Source organism: Cheilinus undulatus, linkage group 1, assembly GCF_018320785.1.
Source record: "Cheilinus undulatus linkage group 1, ASM1832078v1, whole genome shotgun sequence".
Taxonomy (NCBI): Eukaryota; Metazoa; Chordata; class Actinopteri; order Labriformes; family Labridae; genus Cheilinus; species Cheilinus undulatus.
In genome coordinates, this window is record NC_054865.1 from 47,100,149 (window position 1) to 47,126,542 (window position 26,394).

At 40.7% G+C, this 26,394-nt stretch overlaps 1 protein-coding gene across 1 annotated transcript in view; it reads right to left on the reverse strand.

Moving 5' to 3' along the window:
* The window catches only part of fbn1 (fibrillin 1), a 124,632-nt gene extending 112,303 nt beyond the window's left edge, over window positions 1-12,329 (reverse strand). Inside the window, exons 1-6 of the mRNA XM_041794486.1 lie at window positions 12,035-12,329; window positions 11,541-11,829; window positions 6,499-6,581; window positions 3,980-4,078; window positions 3,005-3,100; window positions 898-993 (exon numbers count right to left, since the gene is read on the reverse strand). Coding sequence (XP_041650420.1) covers window positions 898-993; window positions 3,005-3,100; window positions 3,980-4,078; window positions 6,499-6,581; window positions 11,541-11,746 — 580 coding nt within the window. The 5' untranslated portion in view covers window positions 11,747-11,829; window positions 12,035-12,329. The remainder of the gene's footprint in view (window positions 1-897; window positions 994-3,004; window positions 3,101-3,979; window positions 4,079-6,498; window positions 6,582-11,540; window positions 11,830-12,034) is intronic.
* Window positions 12,330-26,394: the final 14,065 nt, after the last annotated feature.

The window sequence follows — 26,394 nt, forward strand, 5'->3', positions numbered from 1 at the left end:
TACATCATTTCCTCATTAGTGATAATTTCTAAAAAGATCCTGTTGTGTTCCCTGAAGAGAATGAACAAATACAAGATGCTGCATGCTGAAAGGGAAAGTACTTCAGTTTCGTAGAAACTTTGGACTGGCTTCTACAGGAAGCCGAAGTAACGGCACGTCAAAGTGTGAGCCAACAGATAAGGCCTGGCCCAAGCCCACCACTGAGACAGATAGTGTCTTATTAGCTGCAGGGTTGAAGAAAACACTAAAGTTAACCAGAGGACAGACCCAAATCCAGACCTCACTAACAGGCCTCTGAAGCATGGCCTTGTTAAAAGGGACGTCCCTAATTAAGAGCTCTGCTTCCAATCTAAATATTGTCTTTACAAGGTCACCTCTGTGACCTCTGCAGGTCATCACTACCACAGACCCCAGCACATACACAGAATAAAACACACAGACGCCTCCGTACATGCACGTTTGACTCACAAACACAGTGCAGGCGGCCCTTGGTTTGCGTGTGTTTGTATACTTTGGAGCCTTTTACTCACATGTGCCAGAGAGCAACCGCAGGAGGTTGGGAGGTCTTTAGTTAACAAACAGCGATCAGTCACAGTCACAGGCATTACTTTTCCCACCGCGTTGTTAGAGAGCAGATGTGGAAAACAATGGTCATTTCTGAGCCCAAGCTTGACATGCAAATGTTCCATAACAAACCACATTCCTGGAGCTGTCGGCATGACTAAGCACGAGTCGTCTTCAGTCACAAAAAGCAAACCACCGTACAACAGCAAGTCACGTTCACAAGAGCAAATCATGTGGCTTTGAAAACCACTTCACTGGGAGGGAAATGTAGAGCAAAGAGACAGTGTGATGTAAGATGAGCAGGAGAAATGCTATGTAATGCATAACTGTTACCTCTCTCGCACTGAGCTCCAGTGAAACCATAGGTGCACACACATCTGTTTGGAGCCACACACCGTCCTCCGTTCAAGCAGCCATTTTCACAAACCGCTGCAGAGGAAAGAGACAAAAAACAAACAATGACAAACAGCAACATGAGGGCACTACTGTGAGAAAAAAAAGGAATTCAAAGAGTATTTCTGGTTTATACAATTTTGGGTCTCGTGTTTGTCATCTTAGCCATCATTTATATTGGTTATAAAAACATTTTAGTCACCAAATCCATTGCAGAGATCTGGGAACATGGGTAAAAAAAAATAGAATCAAAAAAACGCTGTAGAAAACAAGCAACCATCAGTCAGAGCAGCCACAGACAAGCTAACAGTTTGGGCCTACAGTATTATGTCAACCACTTTATTTGGAGCTAAAAACCAACATGAGCACACCCAATATGCTGGAAAAGGATCCTTTACTAAACAGGAAACACATAACTACAATAAGTGTGCACAGTCAGTGTTGAACAGGAAGTAGGTCTGTATGTGAAAGAGGTTTAGAAGAGTTATATGATAGCTCGTCTTTGTTTGGCTTCAAAACTAAATTGTGGATTTTGGGTATCTTACCATCTAAACGCTTAAGATTCTTTCCCCATTAGATATAATATGAAGCAATATAAAAAGCCCCCAAACCATCATGAGACCAGGGCATTCAAAGAAATATTCTTTACTTTTTAACTGGGAATGGGAAAATTTTTCCACCCTGTAGCCCTGTTGAAATATGCAAAAACCTCCTGAAAAATTCCTTATATTTTCAATGTGAGTTGAGCCGACTTAAAGCTTTTCCACTCTTAACAGATGTAAGAACACAGGAGGTACAGTGCCTAAAAATTGACCCAAAAAAACCCTTTAATGTCAAAGTGAAAACAGATTCGACCTAATTCAACAGAGGTCCAGCCTATTGGTGCTAGTAGTCTCACAACTAGTGAAATGGGGATTAACTGAGTGCAGTGAATGTGTCTTAAGTGATTGTAGCATAAGGACACCTGTTTCTGGAAGGTCCAGTCACTGGTTAATCAGTATTTCTGACAACCATTACACCATGAAGACGAAAGAACACTCCAAGAAAAGGTTGTTGAAAAGTATAAGTCAGGGGACGGATACAAAAATATTTCCAAGGCACTGAACATCCCCCAGAGTTCAGTTAAATCCATAATCAAGAAATGAAAGGAATATGGCACACGTGTAAATCTACCTAGTACAGGCCAACCCCACAAACTGAGTGACTGAGCAAGAAGGAGACTAGTGAGAGTGCAGCTGCAATGGGAGGGCGTCGGCACAAAACCATTGCTCTGGTTCTTCACAAGTCAAAGCTTTATGGGAGAGTGGCAAAGAGAAAGTCACTGTTGAAGAAAACTCAAATTAAATCTGGACTAGGGTTCACCAAAAGGCATGCGGGAGACACCATGGTCAAGTGGAAGAAAGTCCTTTGGTCTGATGAGACCAAAATGGAGCTTTGTAGGGTAAAATGAATGTGGCAAAATATAAGAAAATCCTGGAGGACAATCATATTCAGTCTGTTTGAGGACTATGGCTTGGAAGAAGATCTATTGTCCAGCAAGACAATGACCCGAAGCATACAGCGAAAGCTACACAGAAATGGTTTAAAAACAATAAGGGGAATGTTCTGGAGTGGCTAAGTTAAAGCCCAGACCGCAATCCAATAGAGAATTTGTGGCTGGATTTGAAAAAGGGCTGGTCACGCCCGATCCCAGTGCAACCTGTGATGTGCAAGCCTGATTGCGATCCATCCACATAGAATCAGTGCTGTGAATGCAGCCAAAGGTGCATCTACTAAACACTGACTTGAAGGTATTGAATATTTATCCAGTCACTTATTTTACAGTACATATTTTTATTTAAGCGACATTTCTATGTAAAATTTGTGTTCACTTTGACACTAAGGATGTTTTTTGGTAAAAAAAATATACATATACTGACCATGCTAGTTTAATAAAATCAATAAAGGGTAAAACATTTAAGAGAGAAATACTGTTATAAGCAATGAACATGCTTTTAAAGTTGAAGTGTGTCACAGTGATCTTGTAGTATCTTAAAATGATCCTCACGTTGACCGCAGTGGTTTCCCACGTAGCCTTTCTGACACAGGCAATGGTCTTCAGCACATGATCCTCCGTTCATACACCGAATGTTACAGTTTTGTACTGTGGGAAGAAAACACAAACACGCACATATACAGACGCCCACACAGAGAAACAGCAGAGTTAAATTGCGGGTACACAAACATACACGGCATATCAGATTTACTACATAAACAGAATGCACTCTGGACTATGTTTTCTGAAAGTCATGCTTAGATATATTTTTCTAGAAATTTATGATGTGCAAACAGATGAGCGCATCAGGTTGAAGCGCTGTGAGCTGCAAGAGAGCAACATGGAAGAGATGTTTACTGTGGACGTCTTCCAAAACACACACACAGAGACATACATGCACATACAAACTCACAGTTCAGCCTACGAGATTGACCGCTATTTGCAGAAATGTGATTGCAACATATTTCATCTGCTTAGGGTAGTTTCAAGAGATGTTTTGAGGAGATTTCTTGGCTGTTTCATATTTGCACCACTAGTTAGTGCTTATTACTCATGACAAAGAGAGGAAAACTTTAGTTAAAACTACAAACAGCACATTGCGGTCTGAGCTTAAAAAATCAGAGCCAATTAGAGTCCCTGAGTCTGGTCCTATAGAGGAAAAACTGAGAGAACTGCATATTTTCTGCCATCCATCACTGCTTGTCATTATTGTTTCTGCACGCTGAGATGTTTTTCTTAAGATTACAGCTCCTTTATTAAATAAATGCAAAGACAAGGGTGTAGTCAGGGCGGTGTTTTCCTAAAAACACTTATTTCAACATACTCTCCTGATATAAATCATATCTTTAACGTGTTTATATGTTGGCCATGTACCAGTTAACCCCCACCCAATCTAAGCACACTTTATAATAAAACCCATCACGCTGATGACGGCAGCTTCAAAGCAGTTCACTCCCTGGTAAAAAAGAGGAGGTGCTGTTTAATGACCTGACTTGGATCCACAGGATGGGGCGATCTGTCCGTTTGGGCAGGTGCACATGTTGGGTCTGGAGCAGAATCCGTCTCCACATGAGCTCCGGCAGATTGCTGCAAAAGAAGGAGAGCATGACACTCAGTCAAAAACAGAAAAACATGGCCTGTCAGGTGCAACGTTGCTCGTGTTATGGTGCGAGGATTTGTCTTGATTGTGCGTGGGAGAAAAATTGAGTTATGTATCTGTTGCTCCTCATCCTGCCAGCTGCAGATCTTGAATTTTGGGTTCAAATTTCATTTGGTATAACTTAAGCCATAATCAAAACCCTTATGTCGAACTCTAATCTTTAAAAAACAGACCAGAGTCCAAATATGACCAAATCTTCCTTTTAACCCTCATCATGGTTTAGTTTTAGAAGCTGCTTGGCAACAACATCGAGCTATTTGCTTCTTTGAATTTGTTGCCATAGATATGTAGTAGAGTTTGTTTTTCAGGCTCTGTTTTTCTCTTTCCCACAGAACGTTTTTCCCCTTCCCCAACCTCCCATCAGGTAGAGTCCAGCCGCTGACCCCTACTCCCTGAACCCCACTGCTAAACAATGTCATTAGAGCTGTGACAGGCATCCGGCCAGCCAGCCGACCGGCCAGACTGCAATCACACACAACTCGACAGCCGCTCAGACCTTCCTGTCTACTGAGGGGAGAGAGAGAGCGACAGAGAGGGAGTGAGGGAGACAGAGAGAAGGAGAGGAGAGGAGGAAATACAAAGAAAGAGAAGAAAAAAGGCAGAAAAAGAAACCACAGCCAGAATGCCCGAGTAAATGGACCAAACTTAATCGCCAATCCCAGTTGTTTGAGAATGTGTTATCAGCTTATCACTGCCATTAGCCACAGTAACTCATCCCGTATGTAAAATGACTGGATTATCAGACAAATTTAAACAACTGCTGCTAGTTTCCTCGTGAAATGCTATAAATGAGTTATATTAATAAGGGCAATGACTATGCTTTGCACATCTGCTTTGAATAGACAGCCATGCCCAAACAGCAGGCATTTTTGCACATCATAAGTGCATATTACTTATATATAGTACTGTGCATAAGTTTTAGGAATGTAGGCTGCTATGGATTCATCACAGGGCCACATGTACCACAACCCTGGCTGGGGGGTGGGTGGTGGGTGGGGGAGTGGATGCAGTGTGTCAAGCTTGACACATGTTGACACAAGAGTGGCACTTGGCTGCCAAGGTCAAGATCGAAGGCATCTCTTTTGTCTGGGCCTTTTCACGCCTGGTCATACCCCTACAGAACACTGGCACCCTTGGGACATCCTTGGCACAAGCAGGGACTTGTCGCAACCCAACTACCCTGCTTCAGCTATTCTTAGGTACATGAAAGAGATGCTCCAAAATGATTGGGAAACACTGGCCTAAAGGTGTTAGAGCAGTGTTATTCTTTTAACACTAATTTTCCCATGCCCTTGGTGATATGCAAGGACATCCAGAGCACTACCATGATTGTGTCAATCCTCCTTCCTGCCCAGTCATGCCCTCATGTTTTATTTGCCACATCCACCTCTTACTCCCCCCTAAAGGCAGAAACTTTGTTATTTTTTCAATGAATTATTTTCCCATGCCCCAAGTAGTATGCAAAGACATCCAGAGCTCTACAGAGGTTGTGTTAATCCTCTTTCCTGCCAGATCTACACCTTCCTTCAGCCTCAATTTTTGGCCCAAACATGCTTAAAGTTCTGCACAATACTGTATATTCAGATATTTTTAAAGTAATTATTGAAACCATGAATTTAGATTTAAAAATAAGAATTCTGCCAACAAGCTCTCTGCACTATTTGACTGTCAGAAATGTAGAGTCAGTTTTCATATAGGTACTTTAATGTCACTTAGGTAGTAGGAGCAGATCTGTTGCTTATTTCTATCTATCACTGTGTTGGACAGAATCATAGCATAAGCTATTAGTTAAATCAGGACCAATACAAGAAGGGTTATCATGTTATATTATCTCCGCTAGAAGAATATCATGACAAGACAACCTTTGATTAAGATTGCACTGACATATCTTAAAGTTTGGGAGATAAAGGCACAAAATCAAGTCCATTTTAACAACATTAACCTACTAGATAGAAAGATGCAATATCAATATGTATCCATCTATAATGCATGTCCATAGTAAATCATATTACTCACTGATCTATTAAAGTAGCCTTTCATTACAGAAAATGTAATGCTGCATTTGATTCCAGCTATGGATTTGATACAGCTAAAGAAAGAGGACAAAATTCAGATTCAAAGCAGCATACAAACCCAACCTGGTCTGCAGGAGTCAGGCACTGGTCCAGATGTTTTGATAAGGTCATAATTTAGCATGCCAGCTCTTTAACTTACTGTCACTTGATGTCTCCGACAGATACAGCCTAGTTTTGTATTTCGCGAGTAAAGCTGTGTCAGCTGTGTTTAAAAAGTGCTTAAAGATCTGCTTGACTTTGCATAGGAGAGGAAAAAAGAAGGCACTACTCACGGACGATGCACTGGTTTCCTCCAGTCAGAGTCTTCCAGCCTGGGCAGCAGTAGGCATTGTTCCTTGATCCACAAACATTTGGTCTGTAAAAGACAAAGAATCAGAAAGTTAATAATTCAGGTTTCACAGACCAGTCAATTATCTATCAAGGCCATTTTATATCAATAACCTAATTTCTACAGGCTTGTCAAGGTGAGCTCTATAGTCTGCAGAATAAACAACACCCACTGCCCTTAGACCTGGGATTGCTAATCACAAACAGAAAGTCTGATTGACTCATTTATTGACAACCAATCTGCATTGCTGTAATGTATTCTAATGCCTCCAGAACAGTGATAGCCAAGGCCAGAGGCTTCATGTTTGCAGGTTGCCCATCCATCTCATACATACAGCTCAAGCCATACATTTAAATGTGATATCTTAAGAGTGCTTTGAGGGATTTCCTTTTTTCAAACTGTTCACAAATGTTCACTTTAACTCAAAGATGAACTGATTTGATTTTGGAGGTCAAAGGCTAAAATCACCGGGCCTCATGTTCATCCCTTGGCTTTAAGATTTCTATGAATCACACAACCACAGAAACCAGCCCATCCCTTCTTGACACACCTCTGTACTTTCACTGTCGATGTTTGAAGGGGGATGAAGGGGAGAGCTTTATGGAGCCCAGCCAAACTGGGGGCCCATGGAGGTCAGCAAAACCATGGTCCATTATAATGGAAGCTGAATATTACCTGAATATTACCCACTCTTAAAAAAGCAGCATTTTTTAAATTAATTTATGTCATAGTTTATAGCCATCTTCAAAAAGTAAAAGCCTTTTCTTAGACAGGAATTAAAATGGGTTGAAAGTGCCCAAACTGTGTTAAAAGAGGCAAAAAGTGGCAAAAAAAAAAAAAAAAAAATGGTTACCAGAAGCAAAACAAGAAAAATAGTCCAAAAAATTTTTGATAAAGCTGTCAAGAATGTGTCAAAATGGCAAAAAATACATGAAAAGTGATGGAAAGGGTTAAAGCAGTGACAAAAGGACTTATTAGTAGGCAGAAGAGGTGTAGAAATAGGATTGAAAAGTGCCAAAACGTGTTTTCAGAGGCAAAAAAATATGCAGAAAGTGTCAAAAACAGGCAGAAAAATGTCTGAAAAGGGGATAATGTAGAAAAAATGGGTAAAAGATGCAAAAAATTGATGAAAGTTGGCAAAACTGGGCAGAAAAAGTGGTTAAAGAAGGGTTAAAAGTGGTAAGAGTTTATAACTTCAATAGAACCCAATAATGGCTTGTCACACTTTTCAGCTCCAAAATGAGGGAACTGCTGGCCAGGACAAACGCTAGCACCAAAGCCTCTAATCCAGCACACATGCACTGACATCATCAGTTAATCACAACTCTGGAGGGCTCATTCTCTGGGATTGTCAGGGGCCACGCCAATTCTTTGCCTGCCACCAGGTGATGGTTCTAGTTACTCCGTTGCTGTGCTTTAAGCATAATTCAAAGGCCATTGCACTTTAAGTTTTTATTGCATGCCACACCTTCTACCTCACAACATTTTTCAGGTAACATAACGTTTTATTCAGCTGTATTTATTTGACTGCACATCTGCGACCCACTAAAAATGGCATTGCGACCCACTTTTGGCTCCTGATCCACCATTTGAGAATCAAGGATTTGAACCATTAAGAAGAACAGTTTGTACAAAACAACTGAAACTACTGGCTGATTAATAAATAGGTCCATTATTGGGCTAAATTCTGCTTAAATCAGTGATTCTTGAGAGCTGGGTCAGGGCCTAAAAGTGGGTTACAGAGCTGTTGTCAGTGGGTCATGAGTGTAGGGTTAGCCTAGGAAAAAGAATTTTGGCACATAGTCCAGCCAGGAAGCCTTGATTTCACCTTGATTTCTTATTTTACTCCACTTTGCTCTAAAACAGGCAAATTTAGGTTGTTTGGTCTAGAGAGCTCAACTTATTCATCTAGCTATCTTGGGATAATGAAGCTCATGATAGCTTTATCATTGACCATGAGTTTTATGTTGTTAATATCTAATTTTACATTATCACAGGAAACTGGAAGTCAAACACAATTTAGACATACATTCCCTCTTAGGACGTCTGTTCGATGCTTCTTTTGTCCTGGCTCTCTACTCAATCACATTCCATGTCTGGTCCAACCTACAACAACCTTTTAGAGATCTACTTTAGGGCTTTTATGACTTTGTTTAGAGAGGAAGAGAGTAGATAGAGTTAAAAAGGGGATGAGAGAGAGATGAGAAAGAAATGAGGGGAAGGAGCCACAGGCCAGATGTAAACCCGGACCACCTACTTCTATATATGGCCACCTAACAGCTAAGCAATCTGTGCACCAAAGCTGCAATGATTTTTAATGAAAAAATTTAATTGGTTGAAAATTTTCTAAAATTTTTGTCTTGATTTTGTGATATGGAGGTCATGGGTCAACCAGTTGTGCACCACTGCAATGAAGCATGTCTTTGTATCAGCCATGAAAATATGGGGAGTTCCTGCTTTTTCTGTAAATTATTAAAATAATATTAATGTTTTAAATTCTTTCTAAGCCTGGACTGTTGACTTAATGTCAAAAAGCACTGTGGGTGTGGTTTCTTGTGACTCTTTGTTGGCTTATCTCACTGTTTTCTGAATTTCAGTCAGTTTAGAAACAACCAACATGTAACAGTAAAACAAACGGGTAAAATTCACCTACACAAAGTCCTTTCATTTCAACATTTTAAGATCATTTTTGAAGTGATGCTTGAAGATTCTGACTTGAGTTAAACTTTTAATGAAAGACATAAACATGTGTTGGCACACCTGCTCACAGAACTGGCTGGGCTCCAGAAATAACAAATAGATGGGCCCTATCTTGTGATTTATGGATGCACTGGTATCATTTGCTGGATCAGTAGCACAGGGGCTAGCATCCTCACTAACACTTACTTCATTTTGGAGGAAAAAAGTGTCTCTAGCTATTATTGAGTACAGATGTAAATATTTGTTTTTGCCACTTTATTCCACACTGAAACAAATCTTTGCCACTTTTAATCAACTTTTGTCACTTGTGACCCATTTCTACTACTTAAGCTGGCAATTTTTTTGCCACTTTTAACTCAAATTTTGCCACGTTTTGCCCCTTTTCACCAATTTCCCACCCAGTTTTGCCCCTTTTCCAACTTTATAACCAATTTAAGCTACATTGAAACCCCATTCACCATTTCTCCACCAATCTTTGCCCTTTTTTATCAATTTTTGCCACTTTTTCTGGCCTCTTTTTTGATACTTTTAACCCACATTTTGCAACGTTTTGCCAATTTTTGCCTCTTGAGCCCATTTTGGCCACCTTTTAACCATGCCTTGTAACCATTTTTTCCAACCAATATTTGGCCTTTTTTGCATTTTAGTAACCTAATTTTTGCTACTCTTCATCCTATTTTTGCCAACCTGACCACATTCTCTGACTCCTTTTGACCCCTTCTTTCACCAATTTAGCCACTTTTAAACCATTAATGCTTCTTTTAACCAATTTTTGGAAGCATTTTCTCATTTTTCCCTTAAAGTAATCTCAGTCCCTTCTACTCTTTTCTCTGGCATCCTTACATTTTTGCACATCATGGCTTAGCTATGAAGTCTGATGTTACATTCCAGTTTAGTTTAGCAAAAAAAAAAAAAGGTTATTGTGTTTTAAGAAAAGGGTTTACATTTTGAAGGCTGTACTACACTACAGCATAAATAAATAACATTCGTTTTGATTTCTTTGATCAGAGTGGTTGTTATTCAGTTTAAATAAAAATATGAATAAGACAAATTAACTATACAATGAACCATGATTTTGCTGACCTCTATGGGCTCTCACTTGGCAGGGTGCCAGAAAACTCCCCCCTTCAACCCCCTTATGGGAGGTCTTGTATACTGGACAGTGTAGTATAAGAACTTTTACCAGAATAAATGTCCATTCCATCCCACTCTGCCAGCTACCTGTGGGGATCTTGCTGCTGTCAGACTCAGCCTAGCCTGCATTCAAGAACACTAGGAGCTTCGAAAACTGTTTGTAAGGAGAACATTTTCCTGCTTGAGGTGATTTAAGGAATCTTAAGCACCTGTAAAAAGTATTTCATGTGACATGAGAGTGAACCCTGGGGCATCCTGCCCCCTACAGGTCCGTGACAGGCCTACATGAGTAGTGAATCCCCTGCTGGGCTTGTATTGCCCTGGAGGTCAGAATATATACTGCTCAGAGTAACTCCACATCCACATCCAAGAGGTGAAAAATGAAGCCTGTCGGATGTCTGAAACATTCTTATTGTGGTAAGTCAGCGTGACACGGTGTGCAGCCTGCGTGCACTTCCTGCCTGTGGAGCCAGATGTTCTGATAAATTAACTTAAAGCATGTCAAATAAAAATGTCTGTGGAGGACGCTCATTGAGATGTCTACTGTGTGACCCTCATCAGCTGTTTGCTGTCATCACTGGACACAGATACTCTTTCTTTTCTTTTCCTCCTTACTTTCCCTCTGTTTTCAGTCTGTCCTTGACTTTTTTTGCACACACACCAACACGCACAAGCTCTCCAGCAGTGACCCACTGTGTACAGCTGCAGATGTGATTTATCCACGACTGGGGTGTGGTGTTTTGGCCAGAGAGCGGATTAGGCAGTTAGTATCTCTCTCTCTCTCTCTCTCTCTCTCTCTCTCTGCCCCAACCACACACGACCAATGGCCTCCTTTGTTTGGATGTAATTTATTATTGCAGTCAGCTGGAATGTGATAGTCTTGCCAGTATTTAATTACCAAACTTTGCTGCAAACTTCCCATCTTAGACAATACCACTCATATGTCTCCCAGTCTGCCTTGTTAATAAAACACAGCAGTTTTCTAACATTCATTAATGCATGAAAGAATGACAAACACCTGCTCTGAGCTGCATTACACAATGAAACACACACAAAAAATGCTCTTTTGCACAAAAGCTGTGGGCATGCAGGAAGAAAAGGAATGAAATTGTTCCCAAATTGGACTAATGAGGATTATCATGGTCACATTACCCTCTGAGGACGTCCGACCCTCCCCTCCTCTTGGACCTGCTGGCTCTAGAGTCTGTCTGCTTGGTCACCAGCTCGCTCTCCCCGGTCTCCAGCACCTCTGCAGAGCGTCCAAGCTCGGCGCACAGCGACAGCAAGGCCACCAGAGCCACGGCCAACTGCAGCAGCCGTCCTCTAATCTTACTGTCCGGCATATTATCCGCTCTCATGTGCACAAGGCCAGTGCTTGGAGAAGAAAAGTCTCTTTAACTAGTTTCCCAGTCCTTTCGACCACTGCAGCCTGGAGTCAAAGCTGCAAAACAATATCAATACAAACATTAAAAAAGTGAAACTGGGGAGTGCAGGAGATGCTGCTGCGCACCACGAAAAACAACTGTGCTGCACTCTGAAGAGAGAACTTTTACAAACTAAAGGTTGGGGAATAACTCAGAAAAAAGTCGATCCAACATGTGCTGTAAAAATGCGCAAAATTACGCAGGAGTGAGTGTTGACTTTACCTTGTCTCCCGAGCAGGAGATTCGCCTCAGACCCGACAGAGACTGCTTCACTTTTTCTTGCAGGTATTGCTGAATAAACGTTTAGGAGCAAACTGCGAAGAAGAAGAAGAAAAGTCACTCAAATCTTTCGCTAAGCTGCTATAAATAGATGCGCATGGTAACTTCTGGAGTCTGCTCGTGCGCATCCAGTCGTGTGTTGACTTTGCACAGATAAGTTAGAGGAGCTGATGCATTCCAGAGGATGAGAAGAGCAAAACTCAGCGTGTCTCTCTCTCTCTCTCTCCCTCTCTGCACAGCTCTTTCCTCATCCCTGCTCTGCTCAACTTTCACCAAAACTGTTTTTTTTCTTTCTACTTCTGCTCTCGCGATACAAAAGCTCCAGTGAAAGAATGCATAAGTTCAGCCCTGGACCTGTAGCTCTGACTTCACTCTGTAACAGTTATTTTACTGTCAGCATGGACTGTAAGATGAAAACAGAACTTTGAATACATCCATGAATAATGTGGGAGATGAGATCAGTTGTACTTTTTAACATTACACCTGTTCACCTTTTGCTGATAACGTGGAATGGAGCCAACAACTTCCTCATACTGTGAATTTAAAATGTAAACAGAAATATAGCAATAGGAAAGCTGCACCATTCAAAATGATTGCAATGAGTACAAGTAGGATTTATAATGGAAAATTAACATTTTAGTACAATATCAATTTAATACCCATGTCTATGTTTAACTTAGGCCTGCACTATATGAGGAAATAAGTGATGTTTCAAATCCAAAATAAATATGAAAAGCATCTTTTTTCACATTGTACAATGCACCAATTAATCTGAGAGAATCTGATTTTAGTAAAGTTTAGTTTATTTTTTATCAAGGGACAGTGTGCAATGACATGGATCATCTATACAAAGTCAATGAAAACATGGCTGCACCAGATTTAGCGAGTCGCTAACTTCCATCTGTTGTCCCACATGAAACTGACACAAAACATACAAAAAAGTCCCAACAATAAGGGCAGACAGCTGACAGGACCACAGCTGACAAGACAAAGTACGAAAAATACACTAGTGATCATTATAGAGGACAATAAATAAGTCCTACTATGTACAAATTGCATGAAGGTAGGAAAGTAGTCTAAAATTTTCACATATGTATTTTAAATGCTAATTCCTAACTCATTAGATAAACTAGAGAAGTTCAGTGAGCATAGACCCCGCCATTAGCCCTATCTCCCAATAGTGAAGAATCTTATAAGCATTCCTGGATCTGTCCCCATGTTCCCCCCACCACGGCATTCGCCAATTACCCCCTCCCCAGTGGGGTGAAAACATGGTGTGGTAAAGCATTGGCTTCACTACGGGTGGACTATCATGGTAGAAGCATTGCCTACCGATGCCTGGAAGTCATGGCAGAGGGTGAATATTCCTCTATTCCTCCCAGCATTTTAAGTATTCTCGCTACAATTCGCTGTCTTTCTCTCTGTTACGCTCCGACTCGCCTCCTTGACCAGGCGTGCGTCTTTCAAACACTATAAACTCAAAAACTTTGAATAGAAACATACCAACAAATGCTGCAGGGATTGAAGTTACTTATGTCTGCCATCTCCTGGTGTAAAGTGGTAACAGCACAAACCTCCGCCATTAGCCCTATCTCTCAATAGTAAAGAATCCGTATGCCATTCCTGACATTTCCTGAAAATTTCATCAAAATCCATCCACAACTTTTTGAGTTATGTTGCCAACGAACAAACTAACAAACTAACTAACTAACTAACAAACCCTGCCAATCACATAACCTCCTTGGCTGAGATAATAATAAAACCATAAATAGATCCTGCTCTTTGAGATATATAAAGTGCAGAGCATTATCATGGTACTATGGTACAGTATTATCAATACAGAAATACAGGAAGGCAATTGATATGTCATGAACATTACACATTAGCAACATCAAGTAGTGCCTAAAATGCCACGTTGAAGCAAAAGAGTAACCAAAATTCATCAGTTGCATTATGAGCTACCAAGCGTTAGAAGCTACATTATAAAATAACCAAGATGCAAGAGCAGCAATATAAAAATACGGAAAGGCAATAGATATGTCATGACCAATACACAATAGCAGCATTAAATAGTGGCTAAAATCTGACAGTTAAATGAAAGAGTAGCCAAAATTCATCAGTTGCATTATGAGCCACTAAGATTTACAAGCTACATTATAAAATATATGATAGATAGGTAAGAGCTACATCAGTTTGTACTGGGACCATGGCTGTTATTCAACGGGTCAACAGGCCACAATTTAACATGTAAAAGGTCAAGTGTACATATGCAGCCTGCAATTTGGCTTCCTTTTCTAGAGGGTATTTCCTCCAAATAAAGTATGAAGCCTAAAAATGTACAATCAAAAATAAAATAAAATAAAATAAAATCCTTGCATTTTTGGTCTTTATCTTGAACTGTTCAGCTGTGATTTAATTTTTCTTAAAGGTGATTTTAGAACAAGGAAATAACAATTAACAAAAGGGGAATTAATAAAAAGACAAAGCAAAACCTTGGTGGAAAAATACAATGCTTCCAGTCATTCTTCTTAAATGATAAAGCATTTCTTTTTGAGTTGACTTAAATCTTCAATATTTACTGTCCATACTGTATGTTTTGAGGAATTTTGTCCAGTGTAGTGATAGTTTTCACACTCACTGTGATTCATGTCTGCAGCCACACCTAGCAAACATAGAGTCTGCCTGCTCCTCTCTAAAGTCTGCAATCACTCTAAATCCGACAGAAACCTCTCTGACACTGTATAATCCTCTGGTTCCAGAGCAAGATCTTTTCCTTTTCACATTCTTCTCGCACACGTGTCCAAACACTACCCCAACCTGCACCTATTCATAGATTTTTAGTTGATAACATGATATATGATCGTTTTGATCAAGGTTAAAGTAACATGACATATCATTAATAGAACATTTTGTCAGTGAAAGGTTGGCCCAGGCTAATGCAACCCATAGACCTATTTTTGCAGCTCTTTCATAGAGAAAATATTGGTGACCTGCCTAACAGCTGCATTCATCTTACTGCCTGTAGCCTTTGGTGTGCAGCAGAGTATTTATATATCATTAATTCAACTTCCACAACTTTTCTTTCCATCCTCTGACACTCAGGTTGAGGCACGCATCTCCACTAGCCTTGCTGACATCTCCCCTTGGATGTCTGCCCACCAGCTCAAACTTAGTCTCAACAATACCGCGTTGCTTTTTTCCCCCTGGAAAGTCCTGCCCTCTGCAAGGCCTCTCCATCACTGCTGACAAGACCACGTTTACTCCTGAACACACTGCCAAGAGTCTCAGTCTGCCCCAAGACGACCAACTGTCAGGCAGAGTGCAACGCTGGTGCAATCCTGCAGGTTTGCTCCCATTAACTTCTGTCTACTTCACATTTTCACTGTCAGGATCCTACAGAGCTTCTTTATTTGTTTTTTATAGTTATGTCCTGTTTTGGCTACTGCAGCTCCTGAAACACGCCCTGCTCACCCCAACCCCTCCACCTAAATATTGGAGGCTGCCCCATCTTCAGTTTCATAAGTTTCTCCCTTAAATTCCCTTTTCAAACTCCCTTTTCCACAATCCCATGACCTTTTGGGTGTAATCTGAAACACTGCTGCTTTCCTAGAAGGCTTTACCTCTGTTCCAGGGTCCAGGCTTTTTTTTAAATTGATCTATTTGGCTGTGTACCTCTTCACTTCACCAAGTCCCAACATATCTCTCTGCAGTTTTTCAGACTTGTTTATTCATTATATCGCTTTTATGCAACTGTAAAAGAACCATCCTTATCTTCATCTATTAAGGTGGTGGCAGCTCCATCTGTAAAAGACTGTTGGGAACTGTAGGGTAACTGACAAAAGTCCTGGTTGAGCAAAGTCTGTAAATTGGTCTTGCAGGTATAGAGATGCCAGTTTACTACGTGATTACTGCCCTAAAATGGCACCTAACTTGAGCCTTGAACAAGGCACTCCATCATTTCAGCAGCCACTCACTCACTCTGACTTCTGTCTATAAGTGCATGGCTGTAGGATCCTGTTTGGACATTTGTGTGTTTTAGTCTACATGTGTGTAGCATGTGAAATAACCAAGAGTAAAATCTGAATTTCCACGTTAGAGATTAATAAGGTATATCGATTTTTTCATACGGTGTGGTACAATGGGATACAATGCCCTATGAAACAAAAAATATGGTATGACAAGAAGTAAAAGTTGATCTGATACAAGAGGACATGGCATGCTACAATATGACAGGAAAGAACAGGACAGGGCACGGTACAGAACGATATGATACAATACAATGAAATGTGATAAGATGCGATGCAATACGGGACAATACAATATGATACTGTGACATGCCAAGTTATGCCATACAACATGATCTGGAACTAAATTATTTGATACAATATGATAAAACAGAGCACAGCACAAAACAACTGGACATGGAACGGCGATATGATGCCATATAATTCACTATAACACAACATGACAGGACATGGCATGATACCAAACAACACGATATAGTTTGACAGGAAAGTGCAGGGCACAGCACAGTGTGGGATGGTACAATACCACATGACACAATACAACACAACACGATACAATACGATACGATAAGATACCATACAATGCATTGAGATGGGAAAGTTGCCATGTGATTGCCATGCAATACTTTACAGTATGATACAATACCATGAAATGCCATGCCAAGCCATGCTATGCAATACAATCTGAAACTATCTCAAACAATCTCATACGATATGATACAATATGAGGCAGCAGGGAATGGTGCAGCCCGATATAGCATGATACAATACGGTACAATACGCCGTGATGCAGATACGACAGGAAAGGACAGGACAGGGCCCGGCATGGTCCAATACTGTACAGCACAATATGATACAACAGGACAGGGTAAGGTACAATAAGTTAAGACACAATACTATATAGTGATACAATAGCATACAACAAGAAATTATACGATATGATAATGCAATAAGATGCGATAAATTGTCATGCTATTGCCATGCAATAGAATACGATACCATGACATGACATGACATGCTAAGCCATGCAATTTGATCTGAAACTATATGATACAATGCTACACAAGACATGACAAGACTGGACTAAACAACACAACAGGACTCAACTGGAAAAGACAGGGATAGGATACAATAGCCATGCCATGCCGTTCTATGAGATATGATATCAAACCAAACCCTATGTAAATTTGTCTTAGAATCTAACTGCTAAACAAATTATTCTGCCATCAAAGAAGAATCAATAAATACAAACAACAGAAACAAACACAACTGTTTTCAGGGTCCTTACAGTTTTGTGGAACCCTTTGGATAAAACGATGCCTTTGCTTAACTTACCTTGTACATGCTTTCGGTAGTGTTCTGTCTATTTCAAAACCTCCTGCTATCTTTTAACTTTCAAAGAGATCACTGTGAATACCTTTCAAGGCAACATCCAGGCTGAACTCTCTGAATCACTTCCTTGGACATAAACCTGGTGGCAGTGGTGAGAGGCACTGAGAGTTACTACAGTAAATACAAATGCAAACTCTCGCCGGTGGTCTTGCTTGCTCTTGGGGGTCATATTCATTAGTGGCGTCCTTTTTTTTTCTTAAAATCAGTTGAAAACTCCTCACAGGAGCTTTTACGTAGTATTTTTTAATGAAAAGAGAAATGCAAGAGAAAAGGTATATAATGTGGCAGAAAAGTGAAAAATACTCAAATAGATTATCTGAAGTCATCCAGTACTTAAAAACACTTTGACATGCTCTCCATTACTATCTCTGTTCTTTATCACTTTTAAATGAGGAAATAATTTCAGAAACTATGCTGGTTTTTATTGACTCAAGCCCATGTTAACATGGTTTGAATGAGTCATAAGCATGATTACTGTCAAAACATCTTCTCTGCTTAACTTCTTATATGTCTACTGTGCTTTCTGAAACAACCCATTCCCTCTTACTCTCTCTCACAATATTATTGTCTTGCTCTGAAGATTTATTTGATGCTCTTGGACTACATATAATACTTTATTATAGCAATAAAATAATAGAACTCTTGATAAGTATCTGCGGGGATATAAGAATGTAAATGAATGTGAAACTGATCTTATTGCTGGACTCTGTCAGATAAGAACATGAAATTACAGTAAATGGTATGTGCAAGTAGCGCAGCATGTTGGCAGATGAAACCAAGGTCCAGAGGAAAGGATGAGAGGTCTTCAGTGGAGGAATGAGGGATGTCTGGGGGAGAGGCAGAGGGCAGAAGTGGCCACTGTTGATTGGAGAAGATTGTTTTGACAGTCAGAAACCTCTCCCTGGATGTCTTGGATCCTCGACTCTCTCTGAGCGGAGCTGAGTTCAACCTCTGAAACATAAGCGTGACCTGGGTGTGAGGAGCTGAGAAGAGGTTGAATAACTGAGTGCCAGAGAGCAAAGTGGTTTGGGATGTGTTGGTGGGAGTCGGAGACAGCTCACTGGCTTTGACAGTGAGAAATTCTTGACTCAGGGCATACACAGGCTTTTATTACAGCGTTCCCTTCTATCAGCTTTGGAGAGAAGCTCAGTACTTCACTTCATCTTCAGTTTGCTTGTCCATTCTCTTGCTGTGAAAAATACCACACTTGATTCTCTAAAATAACTATAAAGTTAGATTTGTTTTTAGCACTTCCTAAAATTTAAGTTTCAAAGAACTGCAGTTCCCCTACTGGTGACTAGATACATCTTCCAAAGGTGGGTCAGTCACCAGAGACCATGAAGTAAACTTACCAGCTTCACAGTATAATTAAAACATATTTACAGCCTACAAGAGTAATTTTCTTGTTTGTAACAACTTTTAAAGGGGGTACACGTGTAACTCCTGCATCTTTTACTACGTTTGTCTTAAAGTTTTCTCCAAGAACTTTAAGGGCAAACACACCACAAGGGCCAGTTGAACTGCACTGTGCTGAACCCTGATTGTTCCCCCTCCCCAGTCCCACGCTGGTCTGCACTCCCACTGCTCCAAGCCAATCCAAACCCGACCATGGATCTGCCATAATGTCATGATATGACACTCAGTTTACAAGATGTTCAGTCTCTAAATCAGCACAATGGAGAAAGACAAAGACAACTTGACAGCAACGTTACTCATTTTGTGGCTTATTTTGAATCACCTCTGTAACGCTCTTATGTAAAATGATTGCAGAGAGGAATGGTCAGGCCAGGTCACATCAAGTATGGGAGTATGCTGGTTTGGCGATCTGCTGTGTGAACCTTGGTCCCGTACTGCTCTGGCCTCCTGATGGCTATGGTCCAGGCCCATGCCCCATCTTTCCTGGTATCCTCCCAGGTAATCCCTCTACAATGCATGCGGTGGCCTCCCGGCGTCTGGCCCAACCCACCAGGTCCTGGGTACCCAGGATGCAGTGGGTCAAATCTGTCCCAGAAAAGCACACTAGCTGCCCATAAAAGCGCCATTCCCGTACCAAGCAGCTGACCCTTCCCACCCTCTCCTGAACACATCAGCATTAGACACACAGTCTTGCCAATGATACCCAAAAATGTGCAAAAGAGTTGCATCAAAGAGTCCAGCTGGCGCATCTAGCCATCAGTTAACATCCAGACCTCACAAGAGTAAAGTTAGACTGGGAGGACCAAGGACTGAAGACTCTGAGTTTCATTTGTATGCTCACATTCGCATGCCATATTTTCTGAAGAGAAGTCACGTTCCAGGCACCTACCTGGAAAGACTGCCTGAAGCTGAGCCAAAACAGCTGAGAACTGGTCAATGATATGCAGCTTGCCTAACAGCTGCAGTGCTAGGATTACTACCCCTGCACAGATCTTTCATTCATAGGTGTTTGTGTGAAATATAGTTTAAGGGCAGCAATAGCTTCACAGAGCTTCATTCGATGGATTAATGGATGAGTGGTTGCTTTCTTAATCTCGAGGTAAATTTAAGAACTTGAATAAACAAGTTTTCTACTGCAGTGTCACTGATAATCCCATATCCATGGGATATATTGCTATGCTGTCAATGCAATGTAAAAAGATTAAAAAGTAGGGGAAAAAAACACTTCAGTACAAAAACAAAAGTAACACGGATGGAGCTAATGGATATGCGGCCCCATGAAAGCACAGGAAGAAGGAATGACGATGCAGGAAGAAGGAATGCAAGGACATCCAGAGGAGGGTTGTGTTTATCCTTCTCCCTGCCAAAAGGTGTCCTCAGACAGCTTACCTGCCATATCTATGCTCTACTTCAGCCAAATATGGGTAAAAGTTTTGCACAGTACTGTAGTTACATCTGTAATTGGTCTGGGTTTAAATCCAGCCTGTGGCTCCTTTCCTGCACATCGTTCCTTACATTTTCTCTCGCTCCCTAATTTCCGGTTCTTTCTACCTAGCTATCTGAACTGAGGAAAAAAAACTCCAAAATAAATGCCTTAAAATAACAATTTTGTATAGTTTTTGTTCTTGTTGGCTTTTATTATACAGCTTGAAGAAAATAGGTGGGCACTAAACAGGAGAGAGGAGGGTCATCATGTACAGCAAAGGCCACCAGCTAAACTCCAAATGTTGCTGGTTGGTAGTTTGCATACCACCACTAGGCTTTCTGAGTGATCCAGTACTTTTAAATTTGTCCAGGGTTTGACTAAGTCACTACAAAAGCATCACAACTTTTTTTATGGTGTCCCACTGAATGAAACCGGTCCCTTCACGCAGCCAGAGTCTTCCACTGCTGGAGAGCATCTGTAAAATTGGAGCCGCGCCTTAAAAGCATTAGCAGTCATAAGGAAATAATTTGATGCACTACAAACTTACATGAAGTAAACATTATGGATAGCAATGCAGAGATACCGCGATTAAATACAAGCATATGGTTACATCTGTACTCGAACAAAGAGCACACACACAGATAAACTACAGCTCATTGTTAGAGTGACGGCGGTGAGGTCAAAACAGAGGACTGTTTCTTTGGAAGTTTCAAGTCATGGTTCTCGTCAGCGGCGCTGTATGAGACCCCTGCTCTTCTTCGTCATAGTGAAGGTGTCATTTACAGTAATACACCACCTTGTATCCCGCCATCCTCACCCATCTGTGACTCAGTCCTTTTCTTACTGAATCTCTTGCTGTTTGTAACTGAGCGTGGGCTTCATTTTAGGCAATGTTTACTTCTGTGGCCTGACATGGCTGAAGTAAGAGCCTGAAATAGCCAGACAGAAACAGAGGCAAGAAAAACAGTATTTATATCTGATTAAATTTCCCTCACATAATAAACCTTTCTTTTAATAATTACACACATCAGGCCCTGTAATATAGTTATTTGTTGTATTAAAGTACACTGTAAAAGGAGCTCATCTTTCTCTGGCTACATCCCTAATATTCTTAAATACTCATGTTCATGCCCATGTGTTTCATACTGTATGTCCCAGGGCAGTTTTTAATAGCTGAGATTGAGGTTGTCTCTCACTGTGCTGTGAGCAGAAACTGTAGCGAGACTTTCTCACACTGTGTGTTGTCTTTGGCTCCAGCAGCCACGGTTCATTTCCTTTTGTCTTCTGCAGCACAACTGCTGCCAATATTCATGTGAAATATTTCAAGAAAATGAGCTGCAGCAGAAATGAGTCTCCCCATATCTACTCCTCTCTGACTCCGTCTTTACATTCGTCTGAGCATTTACATGTAAAAGGGGGTACATCAGATTTTAGAGTTAAGGATAATGTGATTATTATAATGATGAATTCTTTCATCTGTCTGGGCTTGGCCTTTGAGCATCACATATGGTCCCCTTTACTGCAGCACACCACACATGCACACAAAATACACAAAATCAAACATAACCACAAACTAACTTGGAGGAATCCCCGCTCCCCTCCTATTGGATCATTTTCCTTGTCTGACCTCGGTGCTGCTTCAGCTCATTTCCCTGAAATGTTCCCCTAAAACAACTGAATAGAATTTTTGGGTCATATAAAGAAGCAAATGGTGCTCATAGTGAGGACGCCTCTCTTAAAGAACAGCTCTGAGGTAGAAGAGGAGGAACCCTGGGTTGACAGTATGAGTAATCTCTAAATGTCCTGGGATCAGAGTTTAATAGCTGGTGCACTCACACTGGATGTTTTTCAGTCTTAGTCTTCAGTCTCTGGCGTCAGTCCTGATTGAGAAAACAGGACATTACACTAGAAGAACCCCCCATGAATGGGAAGGTAGACTGGAGAAAAAAAATAAAAACTCCCAGCCCAGATTCCTAATGTCCACTTTAGGAAGCAATTGTAATCATAGGGGCAGTAACACTCATGTCTGCTAGCATACACAAAGAAGTATGAACACATTAAAGCTGGGTGCATGTTTGCACCAAGTCTGCAAACAGTGATGACAGGAACAGGCTATTTTATGCTATGTTGAAAACTTCTGAAGCATTTTATTGTTCACCATAAGGCTTCTGCCTCAGCATATCTGAACAGCTATTTGAGTCTGCAGGCTTTGACAGAGAGAACAACAAGTAATGAAGCTAAAACAACACTTAAAAGTGTGATTTCAACTCAGGTGATGATGATGTGCTGTTTACTATGGATATGAGAGGATACTTGTTTGACCCGGAGTACACAGAGAACTTCTACTGATAAAGAATCAGCAGAAAGAAAGAGGGCAGAGAAACTTTAGTGGAGACCGGTTAGCAGGAGAGATCTTGACTTACCTGCTGGTATAGATGTGGAAACTGTGAGCCCATGTCGACGGGCTCTACTGTCATGAGTGGGACTTAACACTCTTCAGGATGTTTCCAATCGAAGGTAGCAGCTCACAGGCACCTGCAGCCTGCATCACATCCCATCCAGAGTTCCCTGCCTTTCAACTTTCTGTAGATGAATTGGAGAAACTGACCAGAAGAGTTGAATGAAAATTTGTTGTCCTAGTAAGTTTATGGCTGTGACATTATTATAACAATTCACATTCGTATATATTGTCGGTATAAAACTACAGGATTATGCATTTAACCTCTCTGCTTTTTATAAAATTCACTTAGCAGTGCTACTTTTAGCAAAGAAAATAATACTAGACACAGAAAAAACATACACTCTTGCAAGGTTGTGTTGTATTCACCACCCTCTGACTACAGAGTTAAGCTAGCAAACATGATTTGCCGCTTTCAAGTTTAAAACACTAAATAAACATACTTAAACAATATAAAATCAACTTATTTAACTGTTAACATGTTCCTTATAACTACAGTAACCTTTTACACAGTATCATTAATTTTTAACCCTACCTGTAAGAGGAGAGATGTATTAGAAAGACAGACCCATTGTTGCTGGCTCTCATTTAATAGTCTTATGAATGAGGTGCAGGCAACCTGCTCCCCCTAGTGGCTAAATCCGGAAGTACACAAAAACAAACATAGCTGAGCCAAGCTAACGATTCCATAAATGGAACGTGAGGGTTCAAACTTTTGAGTTGGGGCAGATAGCTTTCTACTTCATTGGTCTTAACACTAAGCTTGGTTATGCTACAATATATTAACCCTTGCTCACACTAATGTTGACCCACAGCTGTTCCTCTGTTCTTAGTTCTTAAAACGTGAAACTATGTTAATCATCACTTGGCTGTGTACAGATATGTAAGCAGGATACTTCTACCAGAGCTAACTCATCTCTTTAGCTTAGATGAAACCTACTGAAAAGATCATGCCTTGCTGAAAAACAATTATTTTCTTGTCTTCTATCACATCCACTGTAGCTGTCTTTCCTTTCAGATGACTTGTGATAAATGTAGTTCATGTTTTTTTTAATCCACACCCTTCGTCTGAACACAGATTTATTCAGGGTCTGTCTCCTGTAGGGCCAGTTGATAGTATTTTGTTTTGAGCCATTCATCCAGGCTGGTCCTGCTGCCCACTTATCTCCACATGTGATTTACGCAAAGTCAGTGTCCCCCCCCACACACACAAATCTGACCATCTTAGGGATGGAAAACGTTCCCTGCTGAGTTTTTTCACCAGGGGTTGCCACCACCATCTGAAAGGGAGACACTCAGCACAGACACACGACTCATAAACACACTCCATACAGACAAACACATAAAGAAAGCTTTACACCACTACACAACCCCAGTTGTGTAGAGGCCTTTATCCTCTAACAATTAATTGAAATAGAGAGTAACATGACTGATTTTCAAATGGAAGAGAAGAAAGTGGGATGAATAGAATATAAGTTTAAAATAACCAGGAGTTCAAAAGATGTGGTGACTGAAGTGAAAAGAATCAACCTTACACCATGTCCTGACAGCATGAAGAGCAGAATCCCACTCACTGTTGACATTTTAGCCACTGGAAATTTTATTCTCTGTCCTATAAATATCGGGCTCTCCTTGTAAATACTATAACATCTTGCACTTTTATTTTGAATCAAGACAAACATAAATGTGTATATGGATTTTAATGGTGCGCGACTATCTCACTTAGAAAAACAAGTGAATGCTGCTAGGAGAGGAAAAAAAATCCTGTCCAACAATCCTGGTTCCTTGTCATCTCACTCTCTCCTAGTTCCTCATCCACGTCAGAAAGCAGAGTAAAAATGGGGTCACTGGGGCAAAAATGTTGCACCAAGTCACACTGGTTCCCACTGCTTCCTCAGCAGACTGTCACAATAATACAAATATGTAAAGCAAGACTAAGCGGCTGAAGCGGCGCTAGCAGCTATTTAAGCCTACGATCCATTGCCAGCAACAACATGTTATCACTTTCACTATTATCGTCAGCAATGCCTTTCCCAAAGCATCTCATATGAATTTAAACAGTAGTGTCACCATTTAAGTATTTTCTAGCTACTTCCTAGCTTAAGCTTTTTATTTTTTGACCTCACCCTTTTCTTCTTCCCCGTCCTCTTGCAAAGCTCTTTCCTCTGAATGTTGTCTTTTTGACTACTATCTTTCGTTTTCTCTGTGCAGTTCTTTTTCTTAAAGTACCAGGGAAAGTTGTTTTTTTGGTTACAGTCATGAGCCATGTATGAGAGTAAGCAGCAGCATTGTCACTAGCTTGAGCTTGCATGTATGGAGCCTGTGGACGGAGGCAAATTCAGGAGTATACGCAGAAGTTTCTTTTGTCGTATCGGCATTTTATCCACACGGAAACAGCTTTTTTGGGAGGCTGTAAATGATTCTTTTTGAAACCGGGTTGTCTCTGTGTGGACAGCCAATCGCATCTTTTTTTAAATGATTACGTCACACATAGCATAGCTCACTTACGCCGTATGCACACAATGAACCAAAACAACAACAGCAGATTACAGGGCTGTGTTCTACTGAGCTCATTATGGCTTTTACAGCAAAATCTGATGCTCCTTTACCACCACCGAGAACAGCATACACCAGATGCTCTTAAATCCACTGCAGAGAACAACCAAAAGTGCAACTAGAAGAAAGATTGTGGCAGTATTCTGTGATCTTCTTCTCTCTTTTGGTGCATTTCCGTGGCAGCGTTACAGCGCCACTTACAGGCTTGGCGTATATACTACAACGTTTTCAGTGGTTCCGTACTTACGGAAAACTTTTTCAAAACGAAACGGAAATATATTGTTTTCGTCTCTGTATGGACGAGGCCTGAGTCTGTTGAAGGTGGCGATGTTTGGGCTGTGAAGGCCATGTGGTAGGACAGGTAAAATGAAAAATGTCTGTGGAAGTGAGAGCTAGCATGGAGGAGGGTGGCTCCGGGATGCTGAATATCACTGTCCTCTGGAGGTGTCGTGGGACTAAATTTAGTGCAACTAAACCCCGCCCTGCCTCGTCATCCTCAAATCACGCTGGTTGGTCCAGTGATTTATTAGACAAGGCACAAATGGTTCACATTGAAGCCTTGCAAGATGGATCAGCCTGATGACAGTTGGAATCTGGTCAGTCCATCTGCTTTACAAGGATTATGATATTACTAATGTATGCCAGTTTTGTTTTCAGGTGAAGGAAAAATCACAACTTTCTCTCCGAATCTTTCTGAGTAATCCTGCTAGAAACATTTTTGTATTGTGATTTGGTACCAATCTAATTTATGGAAGTTGCAATACTGCTGTTAAAAACTTGGCCCTGCTGCTGGTGGTCCGTAAGGGTACAGTTATTCTTTTGTTTTTGCCCTTTAGACCTCCACATGAAAAGAATTATCCAGCATTTAATCTCACAAAGTAATAATGATGTTTTAGGTTAAAACTTTCTTGAAAAAATAAAATTCCAGCAATCCCAAAACACTCGTTTTGGATTTGGGAGGTGTACAATAACGTCAACACCAACTTAAGATACAGAGTGTATGAAACCAATGGTATTTTACAGCTGGAAT